Source organism: Mustela lutreola, chromosome 14, assembly GCF_030435805.1.
Source record: "Mustela lutreola isolate mMusLut2 chromosome 14, mMusLut2.pri, whole genome shotgun sequence".
Classification (NCBI taxonomy): Eukaryota; Metazoa; Chordata; class Mammalia; order Carnivora; family Mustelidae; genus Mustela; species Mustela lutreola.
Window position 1 is genome coordinate 1,449,014 of NC_081303.1, and position 24,499 is coordinate 1,473,512.

Sequence of the window (24,499 nt, forward strand, 5' to 3'; positions counted from 1 at the left end):
CTGCAAGTGTCCTTTTCCAGGATGACCTACGTTGTTCTCTGGGGATGGGACTCTTCTGCAGTGACTGCAGAAGCACCCCTGCCCATTTCTGCTGTGTCACCACTGCCCTGGGAGGGATGTGTGAAGCCGCTCGGGGGTCGGAGAGAGATGAGACTAAGGAGTCTGTCTTTTCAGCGACAGGGAACAAGCGATGGGAGGGGGACTGGCCCTCAACGTCCTGGCATTCGAGCTGGGGCTTCCTAAATTCTTTCGCCTCCGGGGTTTTACAGCAGAGCATTGTGGTCGGCACTCCCCAGGGGGCCTCAGAGAGCAGGTCGGTGAGAATCCCGGCCACCTACTGGGCATCCAGGAGAGTCCGCAGAGGCTGGGTCATGGGCAAACACCGTCGTCCGGTGCAGACCGGTGCGAGCCGCCGCGCACTGCGACAGGTTTCCGAGGGAGGACACCGGGGGCCCCGCGGGAGGCCTCCCGGCCCCGCCAACCGCGGGATCCGCCCTGGGTGGGTCTGCGACTGTCCCGCTCCAGGCGGCTCGGGCCGCCCCCGGGGAGCGCGGCCGGCGGCGGGGAGCCTGCGCGGGCGGGCGGGCCGGGCTGGAGACGGACCGGCCGGATCCGCAGCCGCAGGGGCGGGCAGCGCGCGGGGGGCGGCAGGTGCAGCAGCCCAGAGGCGGGGCGGGGCGGGGCGAGGCGGGCTCCCCGACTCTCACGCGTCCCCGAGTGACCTTCCCCCACCCCTGCAGGGCCTCCGAGGGCTGGACCTGCGGCGGAGGGAGACGGGCGGCGCGCGGCCGCGCGCGGACCGGGGTGGGGGCCCGGGGCGGGGCGGCTGGGCCGCGGGCCGCGGGCCCCGGGCGTCCGGAGGGCGCCGCGCGACGCAGGTGCGGCGCCCCGCACCGCCGCAGAGGAGGGCCTGCGCGCCACGGCGAGCGCGGAGGGGGCTGCGCGGGGCCGCCTGCGCGCGCGCCGCCGCGCCCCCGCCCCCCGCCCGCCCCTCCCGCCGCCGCGGCTCCTTTGTGCCGGCCCCGCGCCCGCCCCTTCGGGCCCTAGGCCCCGCCCCCTCCGCCCGCGATTGGCCATCCGGGCCGCTATGGGCGGGGCCTCGGGCCGCCCGGGCGCGCTATATGTAAAGGTGGGGCGTGCGCTCCGCCAGCTCCTCGGCTCCCGGCGGCGCGGAGGGCGCGGCGCGGTCCGTCCGTCCTCGCCGTCTCCTGCCCGGCCGCTCTGCAGAGGTCCCCGGAGGCGGGGGCGAGCGAGCGCCCCAGGGGCCCCGCAGCCGCAGCCGCAGCCGCAGCCGCAGCCGCAGCCGCGCGCCCGAACCCGCAGGGCGAGGCGAGCGCGTGCGGACCGAGCAGAGCCCGCGAGCGGCCGCGCGTCCGCCCTTAGGTGCGGGGCTCGGAGCCGCCCCGCCCGCGCCCCTCCCTCCGCCCCCGCCCCGCCGCCGCCTCCCCCGCCTCCCGCTCCTGCCTCTGCCCCGCCGGCGCGCGTCGGGCACTCGGAGAGCCGCAGCGCAGCGGCCGGAGCAGCCCGCGGGGAGCCGGGCCGGGGCCGCCAGCGCCGGAGCACGCGCGCACTCCGCACCCCGCACCGCAGCGCCGCGGCCGCCGCCGAGCCGCCGCCATGGCCCGCGGGAAAGCCAAGGAGGAGGGCGGCTGGAAGAAGTTCATCTGGAACTCGGAGAAGAAGGAGTTTCTGGGCAGGACCGGCGGCAGCTGGTGTAAGTGGGGGCGCCGCGCCCGCGCTCGCCGCGCTCGGGCCGGCCCCGCACCCGCGCGGCGCTCCGCGAGCCCCGGCCGCCGGGCACGGAGCGGGGTCGGCCGCGGGCGCGGCGGGTGCGGACTGCGGCGCCCCGGGGTGCGCGCGCGGGTCTCGTCCGGCTCCTTTGCGGTGGGTCCGAGCATCGCTCGAGCCCTTCCCCCGGGAACGGTCGGCGGCGGGAGACGAGACGCGCCGCTCCCTGCAGCCCTGCCCGAGCCCTGACCACTGCGGTGTGAGGCTGCGAGAGAACCTCGTGGGGGTGGTCGGGTCGGACGCGGGCGACGTTGTGTGTTCCGGTCCTTTCTGGCCCAAATGTCCCTCCAAAGGCCGGGGCGGGGGTGGCGGGATCCACGCACAGCGCAGTGTTCCCCGCTCCGTCAGACTCCCCCAGTGACCTCCCCTGGAGCCCTTACGGGGGGCCCAGGAGGCCCGGGAGCGGGGTGAGGTCCGGTGTTTCCGCGGCTGCACACAGATGCGGAGCACGGAGCTTGGCTGGACGGCAGAGACGGTCAGTCGCAGAAACAAACGGCATAAAGCTGGATGCAGCTCACCTGCGGGTTCGGGCCGCCTGTTGCTTGGCTGGATGGGATGTGTTTTCCCTCGTTGAAAGTCAGATACCTTGTTTTCCGCCTCCTTTCGCCGGAAGGGTGACATTTTTTTTTAAAGGTCATTTTGAAGGGCACCGTTGTAGGCACATCTGTAGGAGTCGTGACTGCGGAAGGCAGAGAAGGGAACTCCCCCTCCTGCATCACTGCCCCCCCCCCCCCATGTCCTCCTCACCATCATCATCACCACCGCGGCTAGCGCTGCCACTGCAGCCATGGGGGGAGTGCTGGCCAGAGGCCGATGCAGTATTCCTGACGGGGAGGATCTGTGGCCATCACAGCAGAATGAGTCAGGGAAACAAGGCTTGGCTGACATTTTGAATTGGAGGAAGCTAGCATATATGATTTTTGCAGAGAAAAAAAATGCAGCCCTTAGTGGGTCTCTTTTGATTGGAAAATAAAGGGTTAAAAATGCATCACACTTCAAGGTTAGTCAAGGTGAAATAGCATTCCAAGGTATTACAGGAAAGCATAGGTATTCCTGAATCGCATTAAATGTAGGTCTTTCAAGTGATGGCTTTTGGCTCGTATTTTATATTTTTTTTTTATTTTGGGGAGCCTGTGTTATTCAGTATGGTTCCTGCTGTAGTTTCTGCATAAAGGTAGCTCTCAGTTTTCTCACCACGGAAAGGAAAACCTGAAGAACTCGGGTGTGTGTAGGGTGAACAGCCCCTGGCCAGGGTGATCTCCTGGCAGCTCCTCATAACTTGAGTGAAGCCTGGGGGGTGCGCTGCCGAACGGCCCCCTGCAACCAGATGCACAGGAGGCTCCAGCCTGGGTGATCTGGTCCTAGCCTTGTTATGGGCCTGGGGCTACCTCGCTTCCAGGCATATTGTCAAATTTGTCCTCTGGTGTTTCCCCCTCTCATAAAATAGGTTTCTTTCCTCATTCCAATTCCAGAATAATATTTGCTTTAGAAGGTAAGGCAGTATAGGAAGACATGTAATGGGGCAGCACCTCCGTATGTGAGAGAAGGCACGCGTGTGTGTTAATATTGATGTCTTGATACCACATTCAGCAAGGTCTGAAGACACGGATTAATGAACGCGGACATCAGGATGGGTGTGCTTGTCTGGTTGCTTCTCTTTCCCAAGGTGCAGGTGCTGGGCTCACAATTCAGGTTTTGCTTTGAGCTCATTTGTCTGCTCTTCTCTGGCAACGTAAGAAACGACACCCTCTCTGAGCAGAGACACTGGTAGCAATTGCTGTCTCCCGAAGGGGAAATGCTCCCTTTCCAGCGCTGGGCCCAACATGGATGCCCTTGGGACGAGGGCAGGTTGCCCTTGGCTCGGTTTTGCTTATAGGTAGGTTTTCACCAAGATGGACGCAGGAGCCTTGCCTGTCACCTGCTGGAGAAATGGCAGCATGCAAATCACCTGTGGTATCCGCTCCGCATTGAGTTAATGCAGGCGTTGGTAGATGTCTGTTAGGGTTACTGCTGGGCCAGGAGGCCAGTCTTTCCTTTTGCCTGTGACCCTTTTTGAAGGGTACTCACTTTTTTTTCTAACTGGAAAACCTCCATATTACTTGCATTTTTTTAAAGGAAGAAAAATTGCTGAAGAATACAAAAAAAAAAAAAAAAAAAAAGGCCTCTAAATTTATCCTCTGTGCCACCTTGGCTGGTTGGTACAATTTGTCTAGCTTTCTTCTTTGAGCAGCCCCTGGTGATCTGTGTTGGTGAGCCCAGTGCACAGGTCTGGCTTAGTTCACAGTCCTCTAACCAGCTGACCTCTCAGCTGTCACTGGGGAGATTTTGCTAAGGAACACCTTGAAGCAAAAGAGAAAAATCCCTCACTTCTCTTAGGCTATGGTGTCAGGCAGAATGGAAAGGCTGTGTCTCATTCAGCTTTAATCAGCATGCTTGCGAAAGGACTGATTTTTCCACTGCTCTGTTTGTATTTTCAATTATCGCCTCAATTATGTCCTTTCTTAAGCTGTTAGAATTAGGTATCTGAAGTCCAAGGAGTGAGTATAAAAATGCCCTGGTTGTTAGGAGGAGCCAAGTGTGGTTAAGCTCAGAACCGAGACAAGGTGGGGGGTGCACAAAAAACAGGTTACAACAGTTCCTTTCTCACCGTGTTCTACCACCAACTCTCGCACCTCTTAGGAGCCTTCACTGGAAAAATTTTCCAGATCTCTTGACGTCACAGCCTTGCTGCTACTTGGATACAGAATGCGGCAGTTAACCCTTGGCCTGCTGGGAGGCAGTGATTGATTGAGCTGGGCAGCTGTGGTTCTGGATTCTGCAGTCTCTCATTTTTCCTTATCTTTGGCTCCTGGCCTGGCTTTTTTCTTTCTTCTTCTTCTTTTTTTTCTGGATAGGGGAAGAAAACGGTTATGATTAAGCATTTTGGTCTTATGTGCATTTGGCTTGTTTTACTAGCATTTATAGCATGGTTTCCCTGAACCATGTATTTGCTGATTGGAAAGCTGGGCTCTTAAATGCTTGCCAAAGGCAATCTGGCTACTTCCTGCCACCCCCTCTCCCTCTGTCCCTCCACCATGCACCAGGACCCTGCGTGTCAGCGTTCTTTTGTTCTGCACTTTTTACCCCCAGGACCCCAGCATTTACTGCATGCAATCTGGAGCTTTTTAGAAGTAACCCTAAGTCTCCTTCGTGCAGTCCTGTTTCAGACTCGATAACCATACGGTTCACTTGCTCCCGTTCTTGGGTTCACTGGGAATTGTTGGCTGGCACCGGGCTGCAGGGCGATGCCTAGTACAGCCTGTTACTATGCGGCTAATCGGGGAGATAATCCTCGTAAACCAGTAACTGATAGCCTCATTCCCGTCCCTGTGCTTTGTGGTGCTTAGCTTTTTGTGTTTTTTGCTTTTGTAGCCAGCTCAGCTGACGTCCTGCTTTCCAGCTAGCTGTAGGGGGCGGGGGGTGGGGGGGGTGGGGGGGTGCTACAGCTCATCAAGCCAGTCCGTATTCTGCGTCCAGTCAGAAGATGAAAGAAAAACATGCCTGTCATTTTGACTACAAGATTTCCCTTTGTTTTGCCCTTGTTTGGTGCCCCCGAAGGAAAACCCAGTGTGTGCTCAGTGTCTAATACATGTCACGGGTTTGGGGGCGGTTTGCGATAGAAAGGAGCTGAAGAGCTTCCTGGGGTTTCTCGACATTCGTTGCTCTGGCCCAGCATAAAATCTCGCGGGCATCCTAACGTTTGGAGAAGCAGCAGAGCTTAGCCTGTATGTAGTACTGACATATCAGGGGACCAACAAGGCAAGAAAACCTGCCTCTAGGGGAGTGTTTTGTCAGATGTGCGATGCGTTGCATAAGCCCACTAACATGGCCCTAGATTTTATTGGTGATCTTCATGAAAATTTTTTTACTTAGGCAGTGAAATTATGTCCTATAAATAATGTTTGTTCTAGACGAACATTCCTCTTACCCTTACCTAGCCCCAACACACACACACACACACACACACACACACACACAGAGTCACACACTGTAACAGGGAACTGCCCGTCTCTGATTTTACCCCATCATGCAGGCATGTGGTCACGCTCTGGGTCGGGGCTGGCAAAGGAGGCTCTGCAGACAGGCTGGAGGGGAGGCCAGGAAGGAAGCCCCTTGGTCTCTGGGAAGATGAGCCTTTCGTTCCAGAGTGTGCCTGGGTCACAGCCTTCTGTTTCTGTCTATGCCCCTTGCAGTTAAGATCCTCCTGTTCTACGTGATATTCTACGGCTGCCTGGCTGGCATCTTCATCGGGACCATCCAGGTGATGCTGCTCACCATCAGCGAGTTCAAGCCCACCTACCAGGACCGCGTGGCCCCCCCAGGTAACAGGAGGGTGAACATGTTCAGTTCCTCGGAGGTAAAACGGGTGTCACTTTTTCACTCAAAAAAAAAAAAAAGAAAAAAAAGCCACTTTTCTGAGAACTGCCTGTAATGCAGGATTAGATGGAGCCCGTTTTCATAGGAGAAGCGGGACCTGCTCACGAGGGCGGCGGCTCTCCTGCCTGCATTGCGGGCCCCCGGGCGCTGCAGATGTCTTGTCGTCACAGCTCTGCAGCGAGGGCGAAGAGCCCTGGTCTCCCCCGCGCCTGAGCCGGCACCCACCAGCCTGTGACTCGCGGTGAGGCGCCCTCACTGCCCAGGGGGTTGCTTAGTGGGGTCGCCACAGGGCTGTTCCAGCTCAGGCACATCTTTCACTTTCTCAGGGGGCCTGTGACTCAAGCAAATCCTTTAAAAAAAAAAAAAAAGAGCCACTTCAGCTCCTGTTTTGAGAGATGAAGTTATTTTTAGGGATGATGAGAAGCTCTGACATGGCCGATTACTCACAGGAGAGGAGCCGTGGCTTCAGGAGTCCGCTCTCCCACCGGCTGCTGACGCGGCTTAGTTTAACCTCCACCAGCGGCAGCAGCTTCTCCTGTCTCAGCATTCGTGCCCACTGGCTTCGTAGGACTCTCCCCTGTCGGCTTTCTAGACCCATTTTGTAGTTCCGCGGTCTCTTTGAGCTCTGAAAACTTGGATGATCAAGAGCGGTCACCCCAGGAGGAAGAAAATGCCACACGAGCGCCCAGCTGTGATCTGTCACTATTGAGTGACGTGCACCTCGTGCATAGCTGTGTGTGTCCATTCCGGTCACTGAGCCCCCAGGGAGAGCCCACTGCCCTTAACGCCTGAGGCCGACAGAAGGGCCGTCGACCTGGTCGTGGTCACTGGCTCTTGTAAAATTCATTGTCAGGAGGACCCAGAGACAGGAGATGTTGCATAAGGTTCGGGTTCCTGCATTATGAATGACCTTGAGACTGCCACTGGGGGTGGTGATGACGTGTCCCCTCTCCACTTTCCCTGGCAGTGGTTTAGTAACAGCTGTATTTAGGTGACAATCTTGAGGCCGTCTTCATGGCACTGAGCAGCCCTGACCACGGTACTGAGCAGCCCTGACCACAGGCACTGGGCCGGCAGCCTCACTCAAGTGTGGCCGCTTTTCGCAAGCTTGCTCTATTTCCTGGCCCCGGTGTGAGAGACCCGGAGGAAAATCTTCAGAGTACGGAGGTGGTGAACATGGTTCCCTGGCCCCAGGCCCCATGGTCCTCCACTGTAAGGAAACCCTGGGCATTGCCAGATAAATTTAGATCTAGGGGATTTTGGAAACGGTGGGAAGAAAACAAACATGTAAGTATATAAAACAACTTCAACCTGGTTAATGATCCACAGTTTCCAGCAAGTAGTTTCCCAAAGAGGTGGGTCTCTGGGAAGGCTGAAGCAGAAACTCTGGGCGTGCGCAGAGCGTGCGGCACCTTGAGTAAACAGACTGGACGCTGGCTTTGTGACCGTGAAGCCTGGCGTGTCCTCTCCTGTTAGATTTTGGAGGTGGTGTGATAGACGTCATCACGTTTGTGTCCATCTTTATTTTCCTCTTGTTCAGCCATTGAAAAGCTGTTCTTGAATCATGATGCCGCATCAAAAAAATTTTTATGCTCGAAGCCAAGGGTGACTGAAGAGTCAAGCATTTAACTTCCTAGATGTGAAGCAGGGCTGCTTGTCTCTCCAAACTTGTGGGGGTCAGCCTTTAATAAAAGTAAAAATTTTCTTCGTGTTCTTTGCAGAAAGGGCAATTCTACTTTCCAAGAGAAAAGGCTAAAAAAAGAAAAGAAAAGGCTGAAGTGCCAGACCTTTTAAGTGGGGACTTGCCAGTGACCTTGCCCAGAACTTCCTGGTGGAGGTGCTCAGCCCTGCCCGCCCCCTCTCCCAGCCTCCCTCCCCTTCCTAAAAGACACATTCTCAGTCCCTATATGTAGTGTCCTTAGCCGTTGGACTGACCTGACAAACCGTCGCTTCTCAGAGGAATGCTGGTGTCTCATCGTGGAAGTATGTGCTCCTGCTTCAGTCCGAGTCGCAGGAGAAGCGCCTCCTCAGCGCCTGGGTTCTTTGTCTTCCTTATGTCTCTTTCTCCTCCTCCCCTTGTCCGCCACCTTGCCAGGAGAGTCTGGGCAGGGTCCCTTTGCTCTTGCCCTCCCAAGGGACATGACTGTCACTTGAAAAGCTGGTGGCCTTGGAGCAGGGGGGTCAGGTGAGCAGAGCCATGAAATGCAGCCCGGGACAGTCCCTAGATGCTCTGAAGGCCCCTCACTGGGCCCTCGCTCTTGTGGTCTGTCAAGAACGTGGGTGAGCCGTGCCCTCTCTCTGCGGACCGAGCACACTCTGGAGGAACACCTCGGCCACTGCACGTCGTGTCTCCAAGCTTCCACGTTTGCGAGTGGCCGGGGGCGGGGGGACTTGCATGTCTCAGATGAAGCTCCCGAGTGGAAGGTTCGGTGATGCTGTTAGAACTGAACTGCGGGCGCGGGTACAGACCCGGCCTGACCGGGGGTGGACTGCGTTTTGCACATCTGGTAGCTAGATCTCGGCGGAGCAGTGTGTGCAAAGGTGTCCACATCGAACAGCGGTGGTTGTGCAGTCCGTTCGGGTTTATCTGTCTGTGGTACTGGGTAGGCAGGTGGGCTGAACAGGACGGTCTCCGTGAACGGACTGAGTCACAAAATGGAAGGGAAATTTGAGGGGGAGAAACACAGCCTAAGGAGCAGTTTATGGGCCTGAGTACTGGTGGCATTGGGGGCCGTCATCTTCCTGACAGAGTCCCCGTGGCTCTCGGACGATGGCACAGGTCACCCTGCAGCCCTGAGGGCACAGGGCCAGCACCTCCACTGTGACAGAAACCGACAAATCGTTCTGTCTGGGGGTCATGGATGCTTGGTTGGCTGTGTGACGTGGTTTAATGTGAATATGAAAGCCCCAGGCTTGTGAGCCACTGCACGCGTGTCCACCATGAAGCCACCTGAGCAGGCGGGAGCTGGACGTGGTCTGCGCTGTCCGTGCCCGGCGGACCGTGCGAGGCCTCCGTTGTCCTGTCTGCAGAATGGGCGCAGTGCTGTGCGGACGTCACGGGATGGGAGGTGGGTGGGAGCGGAGAGTGGCCAAGCTAAAGGCATGAGGCAGAGTGGGGCTGTCAGCAGCCACCTCTCTTCTTGCATCGGAAGGCGCGGTTCGGTTCCCGGGACTGAATCCCGTGTTTCTGGACGGGGAGCTTTGGACGGCAGAGCAGGGCCGCTTGCACACTCGGCGGTTGTTCACAATGTGAACAGCCTCTTGGCTTCACCACGGAAAGCATTTGGGAGAAGCTAGATTAGGAAACACGCTTGAAGATAATTTTAAATAAATGTGAGTGACACCGTGTTTGTCGCGCAGTCTGTCCCGTGAACACACCCACACGGGCCTGGTCGGCCGCGCCAGGCCCCGCTCCGTGGCGGACCCTCCTCGGGAAGGCCCAGCAGCCACATCTCCCGCCTGCTCAGGGCTGGACCTGGAGGGGGGCGCTGCCCTCCCCGGCTGCCATCGCTGAGCCCCAGGGGGGTGACAGCATGGTCCGTGCGCATCAGTGGCGCCCGGGGAGATGCCAGCCGCCTCCCTTTCTGCTGAGCCACTCTGAGTGCGCCCCTGTCCTTGCTCCTGAGTCGCGTGTTGCTCTGGGTTCTGTCCCGAAGGGAAGCTGGCACTGCGTCGGCAGGACGCCCGCTCAGAGCTTCGTGCCCTCAGAGCGTCTGACTTCGTCTCTGCTCGGGTCGTGAGGTCGAGCCCCAGTCCTGCTGCACGCCCAGCGCGGCACCTGCTTGAGACTCCCTCCCTCTCCCTGCCCTGCCCTTCCCCTGCTCGCTTGCTCTAAAATTAAAAAAAAAAAAAAAAAAAAAAAAAAAGCTCGTGATTGTGCTGCCATGGAAACCAGACTTGAGGAGGGAGGGTGGGTGCAGCCTGGCCGGCGGCTGCAGCACCGGCAGCTCTGGTATCCTCTTGCCTGTGCGAGGGAGTATCCTGTCTTCTGTTAGGGTACGAGGCGTTGCAGTTCGAATCTCGGCGGAATTAAGCAAAATTCTTTTTTTTTTTTTAATTCTTTTTTTTTTTTTTTAAAGGTTTTACTTATTTGACAGAGATCACAAGTAGGCAGAGAGACAGGCAGAGAGCGAGGAGGAAGCAGGCTTGCCACGAGCAGAGAGTCCAATGCAGGGCTCGATTCCAGGACCCTGGGATCATGACCCAAGCCGAAGGCAGAGGCTTTAACCCACTGAGCCCCCCGGGCGCCCCTTGAGCAGAATTCTTACATCTGTCTCGGGTGCCTCGATTCTCAAACCATCGCTTGCATCACTCTCCCATTTCAAAGAGAAAATTGGAAACGTTGGGCTTCCTTCTAGACTGGAGGGATTGTTATTTCAAAGTGCCCGTTGGGTGTTTTTGTTTTTGCTTTTGTTTTCCTTTTCTGTTTCCATTAGCTCCCTCTGATTTGCACTCGGAGCAGACGTGCTGAAGGCTCAGTGCTCCCCAGGCCTGCTGCCTCCCACATTCCCCTCCTCCTCCCTCCCCAGCCTCAGAGGACTCCTGCCAGCTTACTCCCAGACTCCGTGGCTCTTGTTGGGCTCGCCCTGGGCCCTGGTTGCTGTTGGGATTTTCTCCTTCTTCAGAGAGCGCCAGCCCCACTGTGTGGCGTCAGCAGCTCACCAGCCCATGTGGCTATTTATTCCTTTGTAAAGACCAAGATAAAACTAATCAGTTAGCTCTTGGGGACACAGGAAGCCTCATGATTAACTTCGCGATGTTCCTGGGGCCCCAGAAAAATGAGTCTTACTCTGGGGGCTCTTTTGTGGTGAATGAGCAGAGCAGAGGCCTCTGACACCTGGGACTGGGTAACAGATTCCACGCATGGAGGGTAATGGGGGAAATGCTGAATCTGGGAAGCTTCTTTGAGAGGTCTCTGTCGTACAAGGAGCATCGGCGTGCCAGCCTCCGTGTGCTGTGGTGGCGATGGATGGGGCCCTGATGCCTGTGGCTTCTCCGTGTGCTTATTCTAGCGATCAGCCCACCGCATGGCCCGTCTGACACAGCAGGACTAGAGAGAAGCTGAGGAGATGGAGAATAGGGATGTCTGTCATCTAGTGGCATCTGGCTGGAAAAGCTATGCTTCTCCCACACATGCACGAAGAGACATTATCGAATATGTATGAGGTTATCGATCGCTTAGCAAATGTTATGTTCCGTATCTACTATATATGGTTGTCCTTCCATTTAACAGAAAAGCTTAATGTAAAATGGCAGGGTTGGGCCGTTTGCTTGTCTTTTCCCATTGTAAAAGTGGTATCTTTTATCAGGAATAAGCGTAATTATGAGCTGTAGGAAAATATCTAAAGATAGGTCCCTGTGAAATTAGGGGACCTCTGAGATTGATCCCCTGAACCAAATTATGATCTGTCTGCTCACCTGAAAATGAATACAGCACTGTAGATCAAAGTCTGATGATGGTGACGAAGGCTATTCCAAAAACAGGGAAGGGCCTTCAGCCAAAGCATGTGGTGTTTAGCTCAGACAGGAGAGATTTCCATACACCGGGGGTCGTGTATGGAAACATCAGCTAGACCAAGGAGAAAACCCAGCAGTTCCTCAAAAGCTGAGCCTACAGCCCAAGGTGAGGCAAAACCCCTGCTTCTTTCCAGAAAGCACAGAGGCGCTTTTTTTTCCTGTGCTCTCCCTATATTTGTGAGGTAAATCGATCCTATTCTTGCAGAGATAAAATAATTAAAAACAAAAACTCCTAGATATCTTAGTGGCACTTAAAGGGGGAAAGTTTTGTGTGTGTGTGTGTGTGTGTGTGCGCGCGCGCGTGTGCATGCGCACGCACGGTGTATATGTGTATCTCTGTACACACAGATGTGTATGAGGTTCTATAAAATCATACCTCCAAATGTTTTTAATTGCAAATTACTTTGCAACGTGGACTGTGCAGGAGATCCGTGGTATGGGGTGCTGTGTGCATGCCGACATTTGTGTTTCTTTGCCTTGGGTGCCCTTCTTAGTCATCATGGGTGCCCTCCTGGAGGTTTCTGTGGAAAATGATGCCTACTTAGAGAATTTGGCCTAGGGACTTGGGGGGTGTATTAAATGACGAACAAGCAGCTGTGCTTTGGGATTCAGCTGAGTAACCGTTACAAGGTTACAATGGCCATGTTCTGGTTTCAATACTTCAGACTCACAAATTGAGGAATTTTAAACTTGCTACATTGTAAACCCAATTGGACACAATGTATTTCTTAGTGAAAAGCTTTCCCTGTCTTTTTCCCTTCCTGGTTTACTGGCTGGTTCCCCCTCCTGGTTCCCCCTCCTGCTACGAATGCCGACTAAAGCCAGAAATTGAGTGTTTTCCTCCTTTGTTTCTCAAGAGATGGGGGACCAAGGACCAAGGAAAGTCAAATGTAACTATAAGAAGCAACTGCAAAGCCGAAGAGGTTTTTGTTTTGTTCTCTTTTATTCCAAATCCTCTGTAAAGATGACGTCCTCATACAAACCCAGTACTAAAATGTCACATATCCAGGTTAGGATTTCAGCCTGCTTAGGTGGTTTTCTTAAATAATAAGTGAAACGTAATTTAAGGCAAATGGCCCTATTAGGGCAAAGCTGTGTAGAACTCGGCCTGGTGAATGTCAGTTCAAGTTCAGAACACTGGCGAGGCAAAAGGTTATATCTGTTTCCTGGAATATAACTTGAGACCACAAGCCGGTGATTGGGTGTTCTGCTATCTTTGGCCTCTGGGAGTTACCACTGGAAAGAAAGCTCATCCTTGTCTAAATCCTGACCCACAGCTTTACAGAGTGGACAGCGTAGAGAGGAACTAGCTGATTGTATCTAGTCCCATGTGAACACAACTGGTGAGGGTGCCAGTCCCCAAGGTGGGATTTGTATAGCCCTGGAAGAGTGTCACAGTTGCAGAAATCTGTGTGGCCTCCGGATAATAAAGTTTCCACATCTGATCCCATTCCTTTCTGTCTTTTCCTGTGAGTCTGATAATGGAAGTAAATGATCAGATCAAGGGTCCTTCGTCTGCCTCTCGAATGTATCTAATTGCTTTAGGGAAACTACTTTTGAAGAGAGGAATTTTCCTAATGGCTTGGAGAAGATCTCATCTGAGAACTTTCCTAATTACGGTGATCCTGAGCAGAACAAGCAAGGGGATTGATCTCTGAGAGTTTCCAGGAAGAGAACTTCTCAGGCCAGAAGGCTCTGGATGAAGAAAAGGGGAGGCAGAGTTGGTGGGGGATGGAGTGAGACCTTGCCCAGACATGGGCGGGGAGAGCAGATGTGCTCACTGGGGGGGTGGGGGGGGGCTGTGCCCAAACCCGACATTGGGGTGGTTCCTCGGTATTTATGTGTGTATGTGCTCCGTAGGTGAGGGTTTAGAGAGAGGAGCTGATGCCAAGCCTGGAACACAAACCACGCATGCTGCTTTTTCTGGAAGCCATCTTGGGACCAGAAGTTGGGTGTCTTAAAAGGAGGGTCATGAAGACTTATTGTAGCTACACCTGCAAGATCCTTCAGAGACCCCAGTGTTAAACTTCAGCAGATAGGAAGGCACGGCTGACCTTCCGGGGGTTGGTCTGTCATTCCGGGGCTCCCTCTCCCAGCGTTCTGCTTCACTTCAAGTGGAAAGGACATGGTAGTGGCCTTGGCTCAAGGTCTAATCCAGCTCAGCAAGTCCGAGGGTTCTAAGACCCTGGGCTTAGCTGTCTCTTTTACTTTTGGTTTCTCGGTCTCTCACTTTCTAATGCTTCTCTGCACAGAACACAGTCACGATTCTCCAGGCATCTTCGAGCTGCGTTTCTCTCCCGTGGTAACGTACAGGCTCCGTGCGCCTTGGGCTGTGAGCCGTCCTTACTGAGGGGCTTCGGGCTCTCAGGCAGAAATTGGTGTGATTCCGTTACTTGGTTTTCATTATTTCTTCTTTGCCCAATCTAGAGAGACGTGAGGCCAACTGTGTAGAGATTCCCTAGGCCAGTGGCACCGTTGTGTGTGCAGTAATAATGCCTACTGTTTCCATAACTCAGGTTCTTAACCGTAGAGGCACTTGCTGACGGGAATCTGGTGTTGGTCTCTGGGTGGGCGGGAGCTCAGCTCGGGCCACAGTTCTCAGGCTCCCGAAGGACCCATACTCATAAGAACCCACATGCCTGACTCAGGGATGCTTATGCTTTGGGGTCTCACACATGTCACCCAGCCACTTTTAATAGCAGAGAACTTGGACTTGGTAGCTTGAGGGAGTGAAAAGCACTGCATAATGCCACCTCCTCTTCCCGCTGTCCCTTTTGCTCTGGGAGAGTCTGAGGAGCACGTCACCCAGTCTGGGAGATGGCAGCTGGCAGCTGGGTCCTCGGCCGGCTGCGGGGAGAGAGAATTCGGGAGGCGCCCCCGGACAGCTGAAGCCGGACACTCACCTTGAGGTTGAGGTCCCGCCGTGTTCCTCTAACCTGACCTTCTAGGTTCACCTTCGTCTTTTAAACTCACTGGGTGAGGCTCTCTGGATCTCGCCCGGGCTCGCTGACCCTTTGCTAGCATTTTGGTTTTGGCCGTGTCGCCCGCTCTGCTGAGGGACTGTAGCACAATCGCCGCTGATGGTACCGCCGTCCCCGAGGGTGGCCGCTTCTGGAAGGCTGGCGAGCGCGCGTCCTGCTTCCTGAGGACCGGGTTTGCTCTTGCCCGGCTCTGCGGCCGCCTCCTGCCTCCTCCCCGAGCCCGGACGCCCCGCTCACGCCCCGCTCACGCCGCACATGTAGACGTTGTGTGGTTGCCCGTCAGGCTCCGTTCTCTGCCGATTCCCGGGGTGTTCTAGGAAAACAGCCTGTCCTCCTGGGTTCTGTGAGACTCTGGCCTGGAGCCTTCCCCTGCCCTTCACAGGTCCAGGCGTGTCACCTTGACTTAAACATCTCGTTTCTAAGTCAAACCAGGAATGCACCCCTGCCTGGCCCCCTTGGCCTTCCCCATTTCGGGGTGGGGGGGGAGGCTGTTTTCCATACTTTCTCAAGCATGAAATCCCAGTGGAAAGTTCTCACTTTTGTTTCATTTTCACAGGTGTCTGTCATTTTTATTTATGGTCTCCTTGTGCTACAAATGGTCACGATGCCAATTTTCTAACTTAAATGTAGAAAAAGATTGTTCAGGCTATACTTAAATTGCTTTAGTCGTACAATTTTCTAGGGTTAGTGAGCATCTAAGAAATACTTTTAATAGTACTAACCTTGTTTATTTTTAACTGATGATTTTTGTAAGTGCAGATCCCGCTAGCTCCCCTTTCCGTGGCTCCTCTTCGTCCTCACTGACGCTTTCTTCCCTTGGATTCCTCAGCTCCTGTGTGATCCTGTCTCCGAGGATTCTCCGGGTCACCCGGGAAGTCGTGCTTCTGGGGCAGCCCCTCTGCCTGGCTCCAGGCCCTCCCATTCCTTGTCCTCACCCCCATCTTCTCCCTTCTAGGGAACAGCCAGCGCCGCAGAACTCGCCCATCGAGCCCCCTGAGCTGGGCTGCTTACGTTGTTTAACCATGTTTGAAGCTCAGAGCCATCCTTAATCACTAGAGAAAAGCTGCCATTGAGCCCAGCCCCACCCCGAGCCTGATTTTTATGTCCATGTCTTCATCATGTTGGCATCATTATTGCTAATTGCAGCTTCTGGCCCACCAGAGCACTGGTTTTCAAACCGGAGTGCTCAGGGAACCCTTCAAGCTCATTAATGTGGAGATTCTCGACTCCCGTCAGTAGTTGTTCTGACTTGGCAGGTCTGGGGTGGGGCCCACGGGGCAGCGGGTTTAATGCGCCCCTTGCTGAAGGCAAAGGGCCCTGGGCGTGAGCCGCCTTCTGTGCCTGACACAAAGTGGGTGCATCTGGAATGGGGTGGGGATTAGAATAGGGTTGTGCAATTTAGCAAATAAAATACAAGACACCTAATTAAATTTAGCTGTCAGATAGACCACGAGTTGGTTTTTACAGAAATACATCTAAGTATTACACGGGACATACTTCTATAAAAATTGATTCATGGTTTATCTGAAATTTAAATGTAACCAGGCAACTTGGGTCTTACCTAGCATCCGAGACTAGAAGGCCATGGTCAGGCCTCTGCCGGCGTACCTGTGTAGTGCTGTGTGGTGGGCAAATCCTAGCCAGGAAATCTTGTGGTGATAGAGGCATATGAAAATTAAAGAATCTAAACTGCTGATTAAAGAGTGAAAATCCAAGGTAGTCATACTTTGAGTTTTATACTGGCTGACCCTTGACTTGCTTCTAGAATGAAAGCAGGAACGGTAACTGCATAAATCCCATTCCATCCAGTTGGGGTTCCAGATCCAAAAGAATGTCTCTGTTGAGTAGCCTTGAGTCTGGTAGAGTTTGGAATGGTCGTCAGCCCGTTCCAAAAGTAGAAAAGGCCTCTGTGCTCAAAGGCTTATACGCGGTTAGGGAAAGGAAGGCCACCGGCGAGAAATGCTGGCTAGCTACGTGGTTTGTTTGAATATGAGCATATGGACGTACTGGGAAGATAACAGGCTTTGGAGTACACATGGGTTGAAATTTTGGTTCCGCTATTTCCTCTGTGACCTTGGGCCAAGCACTTAACCTTTCTGTGCAAGAATTTTCATTCATAAAATGGGGACTATCCATCCTGAAGCGTTGCCGGATAAAAAAGATGTTATATGATAGTAAGACACTGTCACTGGCACTTAGGTACTTAATCTAAATGCCAGAGAAGTGACTTCACAGGAGAAGCAAGAATTTAACCTTCTTTTTAGTAGGTGGGATTGGTGAAACATGTTGGTACGTGGAGAACGCGCTTGAATGATCTTGGTTGACACCTTCCCACTAACGATTTTCCGTGTTACTCTTTCTGTCTGGTCTAGGGTTAACACAGATTCCTCAGATCCAAAAGACCGAAATCTCCTTTCGCCCTAACGACCCCAAGAGCTATGAGGCGTATGTGCTCAACATAGTTAGGTTCCTGGAGAAGTACAAAGATTCGGCCCAGAAGGATGAAATGATTTTTGAAGATTGTGGCAGTAAGTAGACTCATTTTGGATGTCTGTGGCTGGTTAATTCTTATTTCCCATTTCTATCTGTTGTTTAATGATGGAAAAATCCTCTTGAAATAATTGATTGAAGTCTGGCCATATTGAGAAGACAGTTTTCATTTTGTTTTAAAGCAAGAAGACTGATTCAGGCTTGCATCTGATGGAAGAAACAAAGTAGCCTCAAGTATTACAGTTATGTGCATTTGAAAAGTGTCTTGCTTTAAAACACTCCTGGACACATTTGCCTTTTACCACTCACACTCAAAGACCACAGTTACTGCTACGGTTCTCCACTGATTTTTGGAAACTACAACCGTTTACATTTCCCGATTTCTGTTCCCCGTGCCCCTGCCCCCTTCTGTGGAAGAGTGTGTAGGGCCTTTCTCTCACTAGTACTGCTCCTTGGCATCGTCAGCTACGCTGATACGGAGGAAGCAGGACTTCTGGCCAGGGCAGAGCCTTCCTGCCCTCGGCTGGAGGGACAGTGAACTGTGTCCCAGGCCGCTGAGCATCTCAGTAAGGAACGGTAAAGGAAAGGTGGCTCTTGGGTGTATTAACGCTGATGGGAACACACATCTCCGTCCTCGTGCGCCATCCAACCATGTTTCCAGACCTGCTGAGACAAGATGTCTGAGTAACGAGGTGACCTCAGGCTTTCCAACTCAGTTCAAGCATTTACCGACACCAGTTCATCACATGGCCCTGTTTGCTTGATCATAATATGGGGTGATTGCAATTTTAGGTCATTCTGAAAAGAGTAGTTTATTTTTTTAATTTTTATTTATTTTAATTTTTTATTAACATATAATGTATTATTTGCTTCAGGGGCACAGGTCTATGATTCATCAGGCCTACATAATTCACAGCACTCACCATAGCACATGCCCTCCCCAGTGTCCATCACCCAGCCACCCTCTCCCTCCCCCCCACCCCCAGCAACCCTCAATTTGTTTCCTAAGATTTTTCATTAGGATTTCAATGAGGTTTTCATTTTTGCAATAATTAAAGGCTTGTATGAAAGATCATTAGGGTGAATTGCTTTCCTGGAGATGAACTGAATGGAGGCCCTTTACCATTTAAAGGGAAAATAGTTATTTTGTGACCTTAGATATATATAAAAATTATGGTATTTGCCTCAGTTTCCTGCAGGGTGCTTTGTATTAACCTTGAATTCTCTATTTCTTGTATTCTCTCTCTGGCTTTGTTATGAGGTATGGATCAAGAATACTACAATATTTTTTGGTTGAACAAATGTTTGCAAGAAGTCATAGCTTGAAAAGACAAAAAATAAGAAAAATTTCAAATCCTGAATGGTGGCTGAAAAGGAAAAAGATAGTTCTTTCTTTATTCTGTTTAAGAGGCTTATTAGTGGCAGAGACCGTGGCCTAGCAATGGCCAGGCAATTCTGACCAAAAACCTGCCAGTTCTGAAAATTATTGACAGTCCTTTTAATTTGCCTTCTAATCACAACGTCCCTGTTAATGAGCTCAGCCGGAGCTGACCCGTGTCAATGAGGCTGCTCACGACGGGCGGCCAGTTTCCGCTCTGTCTTCTACGTCACCGAGTAACCCGTTATGTAAGGGAAGAGAAATATGGCTCTGGACCAGACATCATGTGTGGATCCTCTGGTACCTGGAAGCCCCGGGTGGGGTCATACAGCAGCCATCGCCTGGGGTACAGCCCCATGTTGCTGTCCGCAAGGGAACCGGAGGTGGTTTGCGGGAAACCCTCGCTCTGGACACAGAGCAGCATGGGCTTGGGACAGGCTGGAAGGAGGCTCCCTTTCCTGTCTCGGTGGCGCCCAGGGCACTGTGGCTCCACAGCGAAAACCGTGCTTTCTGTTTCCAGATGTGCCCAGCGAAATCAAAGAACGCGGAGAATTTAACAATGAACGAGGAGAGCGAAAAGTCTGCAGGTTCAAGCTCGAGTGGTTGGGAAATTGCTCTGGAATAAATGATGAAACCTACGGCTACAAAGAGGGCAAACCCTGCGTCCTAATAAAGCTGAACCGAGTTCTGGGCTTCAAACCTAAGGTAAGTCATGCTTTAAACCCTAGACTGTGGAGGAGCCTTTCTCCTTCGGGTGAGGTAGCGGATGGGCATGAGGCCAGTCTGTAAAGGTTCAGAGTAAACTCGGTGATCACTTCGAACCCATTCAGCAGAGGAACAGCAGAGACGTCTGCATCGGCCTGGGGGACCGGGACAGTTAGGTCATTAATGTCCTTTTCTCAAGAGGAATTCTGAGAGGCAGAGCCACAGTCTTGAGTAAGTCCGGCGCCTCTGTTCTTTTTTTAAAAAATTTATTTATTTTTAATATTTTATTTATTTGAGAGAGAGCGTGAGAGGGGAGGGTCCGAGGGAGAAGCAGGCTCCTCCCGGGCAGGGAGCCCGATGTGGGCCTCGATCCTGGACTCCAGGATCCTGACCCGAGCCGAAGGCAGCCGCTTAACCAACCGAGCCCCGAGCGGTCCCTCTGTTCTTAACGCTTCCATGATGTCACTCTAGAACGGGAACCCTTTGACGGTAAACCTAGAAAAAGGTATTTTCAAGTCTCAGAACTACCTGCGTGTACAGGCTCAGGTTTTGGTTCTCCTGGAGCCCAAGAGTAGCTTTTAAAGAACGGTCTGGCCATCTGAAGACACGGGGTTTTGTTGGTTTTTGACGGACGACGAGTTCATGCGCGCCGCCCCGGGCCCCGGCCGAGCCCCGGGAAGCGCGGTGTTGGCGTCGCGTGTTCCCGCGCCCGAGCGGCGGCAGCTGGGAGCCGCGAGCCACGCGCTGGCCCGACGGCGCCTCCTGGTCCTCGCGCTGCGCTGCCCGGGAGCGACCGCAGGAGGGACCGTGGGCAGCTGCTTGCGCGGCGCCGCGTCCGGGGTCTCCTCCGGCGGGTGAGCCGTCGCCTCCCCGAGGCCGGGACCCGCACACGGCCGTCGCCGTCGGGTCTTCCGTGGAGACGTGGCGCACCGCACGGGCCCCCGAGCTCGGCGCCTCCCCGAACCCGGGCCTGGGGTCACCGTCTGCGGGCGCCCCGCTCGGCTCCCGCCGCTTGTGACCCGGGGACGTGGCGCCGCGGCCAGAAGTTCCAGCTGAGCCGGCGGAGGCCCGACCCCGTCCGGGAAGCCGAGGCCGAGCCGGGCGCGCGGGCGGACGGGGACCCGCGGGCAGGCGACAGGACGGCCCTGCGGGCCGCGGGCTTAGGGTCCGACGGAGGTGGACGGCGGGACGCCGGGCACTCGGAGGACGACGGTCCGGTGTCCGCTGAGTCCCTCGAGGTGGCGGTGGCTCCTCCTCGGACCGAGCGCTCCTCGTCCCCCGCCTGCCCCCGGGGCTGGTCCTGCGGGTCCCGTCCGGTCCCGCTCCGAGTCCTCACCCCGGGCCCCCCCGGCCCCGCCCCGGGTCCCCGGAGGGTCGCTTCCCCGCGGAAGCAAGTCCGGCTTGTGGGACAGAAACGTCCACGACTCGTCCGTCCACGGTGCCGCCCCCGCTCTCGGGCCGGGGCTCACTCGTTGTCGCACCGTCCGGTGCGCGGCTCCTGGGTTGCGCTTCCGCGAGCAGCGGGGCCTGTGGGTGCGACCGGCGGGCTGCGTGCGCGGGAGGGCGCGGGGCCGGACCCACCTGACCGTGCGCTCTTCCCGCAGCCGCCCAAGAACGAGTCCCTGGAGGCCTACCCGGCGCTCAAGTACAGCCCCTACGTCCTGCCGGTCCAGTGCGCGGGCAAGGTGAGGGGCCGCGGCGGGGCGGGGGCGGGGGCGCGTGCGCGCGCGTGTGCGTGTGTGTGCGCGCGTGCACGTGCACGCACACGTGCGGGCGCCGCCGCGGTTAGAGGAACGCGTGACCGGGGCAGGAGGAACGTGGCTCCGGCGGCGCCGCCCCGCGTGCGGTGCTCCCCGGAGCACGAAGGCGCCTTAGCAGGACCGTCGGTTTCCAGAACTGGGGGGACTCCAGCCCAGCGCGCTTCGCCAGCCCACGGCCTGCTCAAGATTTAAGGCCAGTTTTTTTTTTTTTTTTTTTGACAAGTTCACATTGAAAAATGTGTTTTTGGCTTTTCTTTTAATTTTTTTTTTTTTACTTAAGGTTTTTTGTTGTTATTTATTTGAAAGAGAGTCCAGGAGAGGTGGCGCGGCAAGCAGGGGGAGTGGGAGAGGGAGAAGCAGGCCTCCCGCGGAGCAGGGGGCCCGATGTGGGCTCCATCCCCGGACTCCGGGATCACGACCGGAGCTGAAGGCAGACGCTTAATGACTGAGCCACCCAGGTGCCCCAGTTTTTGGCTTTTCTTTCAAAAATAAGAAATAATGAAAGAGTGGTAGTAGTACATGTTCCCTTTAGACCTAAAAATAGGGTCCTAACGGCTCGTTCCGGAGAGGGCCGACTAAAGGGAATCCCTACACGGTGCTGGTTTCACATATGCCAAGCACTGAAATGGACGCAAGGAAGTGAGAGGCAAGTGGTTAGATGATCGGAGCAAACGTCGCCCAAGGACCACTCAGGGGCCCAGCACCCGTGGGTTTGGCTTCAGCGGCAGGTGCCTTTCTGGGTGTGCTGGCTTTGCGGAAATGCTTGGCTGACCTTCGCTGCCCTTCACCTGTGTAACGTGAAGAGTTTCCTCTGATGACCACTTCCCATGGCGGCCAGGGAGGGACAAGCGTGTGTCCTCCCACAGTTGGGGTGCAGCTGCCTCTGGGGCAACTCCGAGCGGCCGTGTCGGGGGCCGATGGTCTCCTGCAGCAGCGGTGCACAGGCGGTCCCATGGGATGGAGAGCCTGGGCGGTCCCGCGGGAAGTGACCCAGGCTGCCAGCCACTAAAATCTCCTTTCTCTCTGGTTTTCAGCGAGACGAAGACAAGGATAAAGTTGGGAACGTGGAGTATTTTGGCCTGGGCGGCTACCCCGGCTTTCCCCTGCAGTATTACCCCTACTACGGCAAGCTGCTCCAGCCCAAGTACCTGCAGCCACTGCTGGCCGTGCAGTTCACCAACCTCACCATGGACACTGAAATCCGTGTCGAGTGTAAGGCGTACGGTGAGAACATTGGGTACAGTGAGAAAGACCGTTATCAGGGACGCTTTGATGTAAAAATTGAAGTTAAGAGCTGATCACAAGCACAAATCTTTCCCACTAGCCATTTAAAAAGTTAAAAGATACAAAAAACAAAAACCTACTAGTCTTGAATAAACTGTCATACGTATGGGACCTACACTTAATCTATATGCTTTACACTAGCTTTCTGCATTTAATAGGTTAGAATGTAAATTTAAAGTGTAGCAATAGCAACAAAATATTTATTCTACTGTAAATGACAAAAGAAAAAAATAAAAATTGAGCCTTGGGACGTGCCCATTTTTACTGTAAATTATGATTCCATAACTGACTCGTAGTAAGCAGTGTTTCCGGCCCCTGAGTATTGCTGCCTTGTGGATCTGATGTGATGTACAGTTCTGTAGGTGCACACTCTGGTCATTTCTCAAGCCATGTTTATCGCATCTGTTTTCTACTGTATGTGAGCAAGGTTTGCTGTCCAAGGTGTAAATATTCAATGGGAATAAAACTGGCATGGTACTTTTTTTTTCTTTTCAGTTTGGCTCTTTCAAAAACTAATGGCCCATCGATGAGCATTTTTAACACACTCCATAGTCTTCTCCTGTGGTGTTGGGTCTTTACTTTTAGTTTTGTTGTTGTTTTCTTTCCTGGGGCTGGGGGAGGGGGTGGGCTGTCATGGGGGAACTGCCCTTTAAATTTTAAGTGACACTACAGAAAAACACAAAAAGGTGATGGGTTGTGTTGTGCTTTGTATCGAATGCCGTCTTGACCTCTCTTCCCTTGTCCTCCAGTACGATCTGAAGCTGTGTATGAGATCTGGGTCGCCTGTCACTTGGGCTGGTGATGGGATCTGGATTGCCTGTCACTTGGGCTGGTGATGGGCCTAATTCATTTGCTTTACATTTTCTTTTATTTTCCTTTTATTCCTTTCTCTGGAGGCATCACATGCTGGTGCTGTGTCTTTATGAATGTTTTAACCATTTTCATGGTGGAAGAATTTTATATTTATGCAGTTGTACAATTTTATTTTTTTCTGCAAGAAAAAAGTGTAATGTATGAAATAAACCAAAGTCACTTGTTTGAAAATAAATCTTTATTTTGGACTTTATAAAAAGCAATGCAGTACCCCCTAGACTGGTGTTAAATGTTGTCTGCAAAATCCATGTTCTAACATGTACAATAATTGCCAGGAGTACAGTGCTCTTCTTGATCTTGTATGCGGTCAGGTTCAAACAACGGACAATAAAAGAATGAACACACTCCGCACGTGTGTGACTCACTCTTGTCCTACTGCTCCGGCTGTGACTTCTTTGCTTTTCTCTACTCCGAGTTGTCCAGGATCTTGAAGAAGTACTGGACCTGCGTCACAGACAGATAAAGGAGTTCGTTAGTTCACTGGAAATTCAGCCTTTCTCACTGGAGAGGTCAGGAGCTGAGCCCAGAGCACATCCCTTCCCAAAGAGACAACTAGGTTCATCTGAGGCAGGGGCTCCATGAGGTTTTGGTTCAAAGGTGAAGTTTAAAAGGATTCTATGGTGCGGACTGTGCTTACTTTAGAAGACCCGCAGCTTTGGCCCCTGCTAGTGCTTCACTGGGGTGTCTGCGGTTCAGTTAACACACGAGGGTAGGTCTGAGGTTAGGGTCCGTTAAGGTTCATACCTTGCCTTTGGTTTGCGGTTCGTACTTGGCCATGCTGCAACCTCAGCCTTTGTGGTGACACAGACTGAGCTTTCTGAGGAGCACCGTTGTGTGAGTGAGTGTAGGGTTGGGATCCCAGAACCCACGTGGGAAAGGGCCACGCTGGAGTGCTGTGTCCCGGTGCTGGGAGCGAGGCCTGTCACAAAGGCTGCGTGGCCAGAGCGTGAGCAGAGCCTCCCAGTCCTCGGCGCCCCCAAGAGACCCCTCTGGGGTGATCATGCCTCCCCCTGACCCAGCCGCGGAGCCACCGTGCCCGAGGCCCGCACCCCGTGTGGGGCGGCAGAGTGGACCCAGGGCAACGGCTCTTCCTGCTCCCGCCGAGCTGCTCGCCTGCTTTATTCTGGAAAAGCATCACCAGAGACCAGGCTGTCTCCAGACCAGCAAACCGTGCGACGGCAGCTCAGCACCGGAGGAGCTGGGATTCCCTTTAACGACGACAGAACCAGCACGGGGGACTGTGGAAGCGACGCCACAGCTTCGCTGCAGCGGTCTGGGGAGCCCGTGTTCGCGGGGAGACCCTGCGG

General features: G+C 54.0%; 2 protein-coding genes and 1 long non-coding RNA gene across 6 annotated transcripts in view; 2 read left to right on the forward strand and 1 right to left on the reverse strand.

Annotated features, from left to right (window-relative positions):
- Nucleotides 1-29: 29 nt before the first annotated feature.
- Nucleotides 30-23,539, forward strand: ATP1B1 (ATPase Na+/K+ transporting subunit beta 1). 2 transcript variants are annotated; one of them, XM_059145676.1, is made up of 6 exons: nt 1,523-1,714; nt 6,021-6,149; nt 17,075-17,230; nt 19,091-19,275; nt 20,880-20,960; nt 22,070-23,539. In XM_059145676.1, the coding sequence occupies exons 1-6, from the start codon at nt 1,618-1,620 to the stop codon at nt 22,331-22,333; spliced, it is 912 nt and encodes a 303-aa protein (XP_059001659.1). In that variant the 5' UTR covers nt 1,523-1,617; the 3' UTR covers nt 22,334-23,539. The 2 variants fall into 2 exon arrangements, 1 of the variants encoding a protein (XP_059001659.1); XR_009347369.1 differs by lacking the exons at nt 19,091-19,275; nt 20,880-20,960; nt 22,070-23,539 and adding an exon at nt 30-402 and having other exon boundaries at nt 741-1,714; nt 17,075-17,228.
- On the forward strand, nt 6,157-9,552 carry LOC131814614 (uncharacterized). Its single transcript, XR_009347371.1, has 2 exons — nt 6,157-6,445; nt 7,926-9,552. It is a non-coding gene; the product is annotated as an uncharacterized LOC131814614 (long non-coding RNA).
- The window catches only part of NME7 (NME/NM23 family member 7), a 276,360-nt gene continuing 275,213 nt past the window's right edge, over nt 23,353-24,499 (reverse strand). For all 3 annotated transcript variants that reach the window (XM_059145681.1, XM_059145682.1, XM_059145684.1), the window contains one exon: nt 23,353-23,636. Coding sequence is in view for 1 of the 3 variants with exons in the window: in XM_059145682.1 (XP_059001665.1) it covers nt 23,598-23,636 (39 nt within the window). In the remaining 2 variants the exon portion in view is untranslated. The remainder of the gene's footprint in view (nt 23,637-24,499) is intronic.

Coding starts and splice junctions, on each gene's coding strand:
- ATP1B1 (XM_059145676.1), top strand. CDS start 1,618: ATGGCCCGCGGGAAAGCCAAGGAGGAGGGCGGCTGGAAGAAGTTCATC. Junction 17,231..19,090: donor GATTTTTGAAGATTGTGGCA/GTAAGTAGACTC, acceptor TTCTGTTTCCAG/ATGTGCCCAGCGAAATCAAA. Junction 20,961..22,069: donor CGGTCCAGTGCGCGGGCAAG/GTGAGGGGCCGC, acceptor TCTGGTTTTCAG/CGAGACGAAGACAAGGATAA.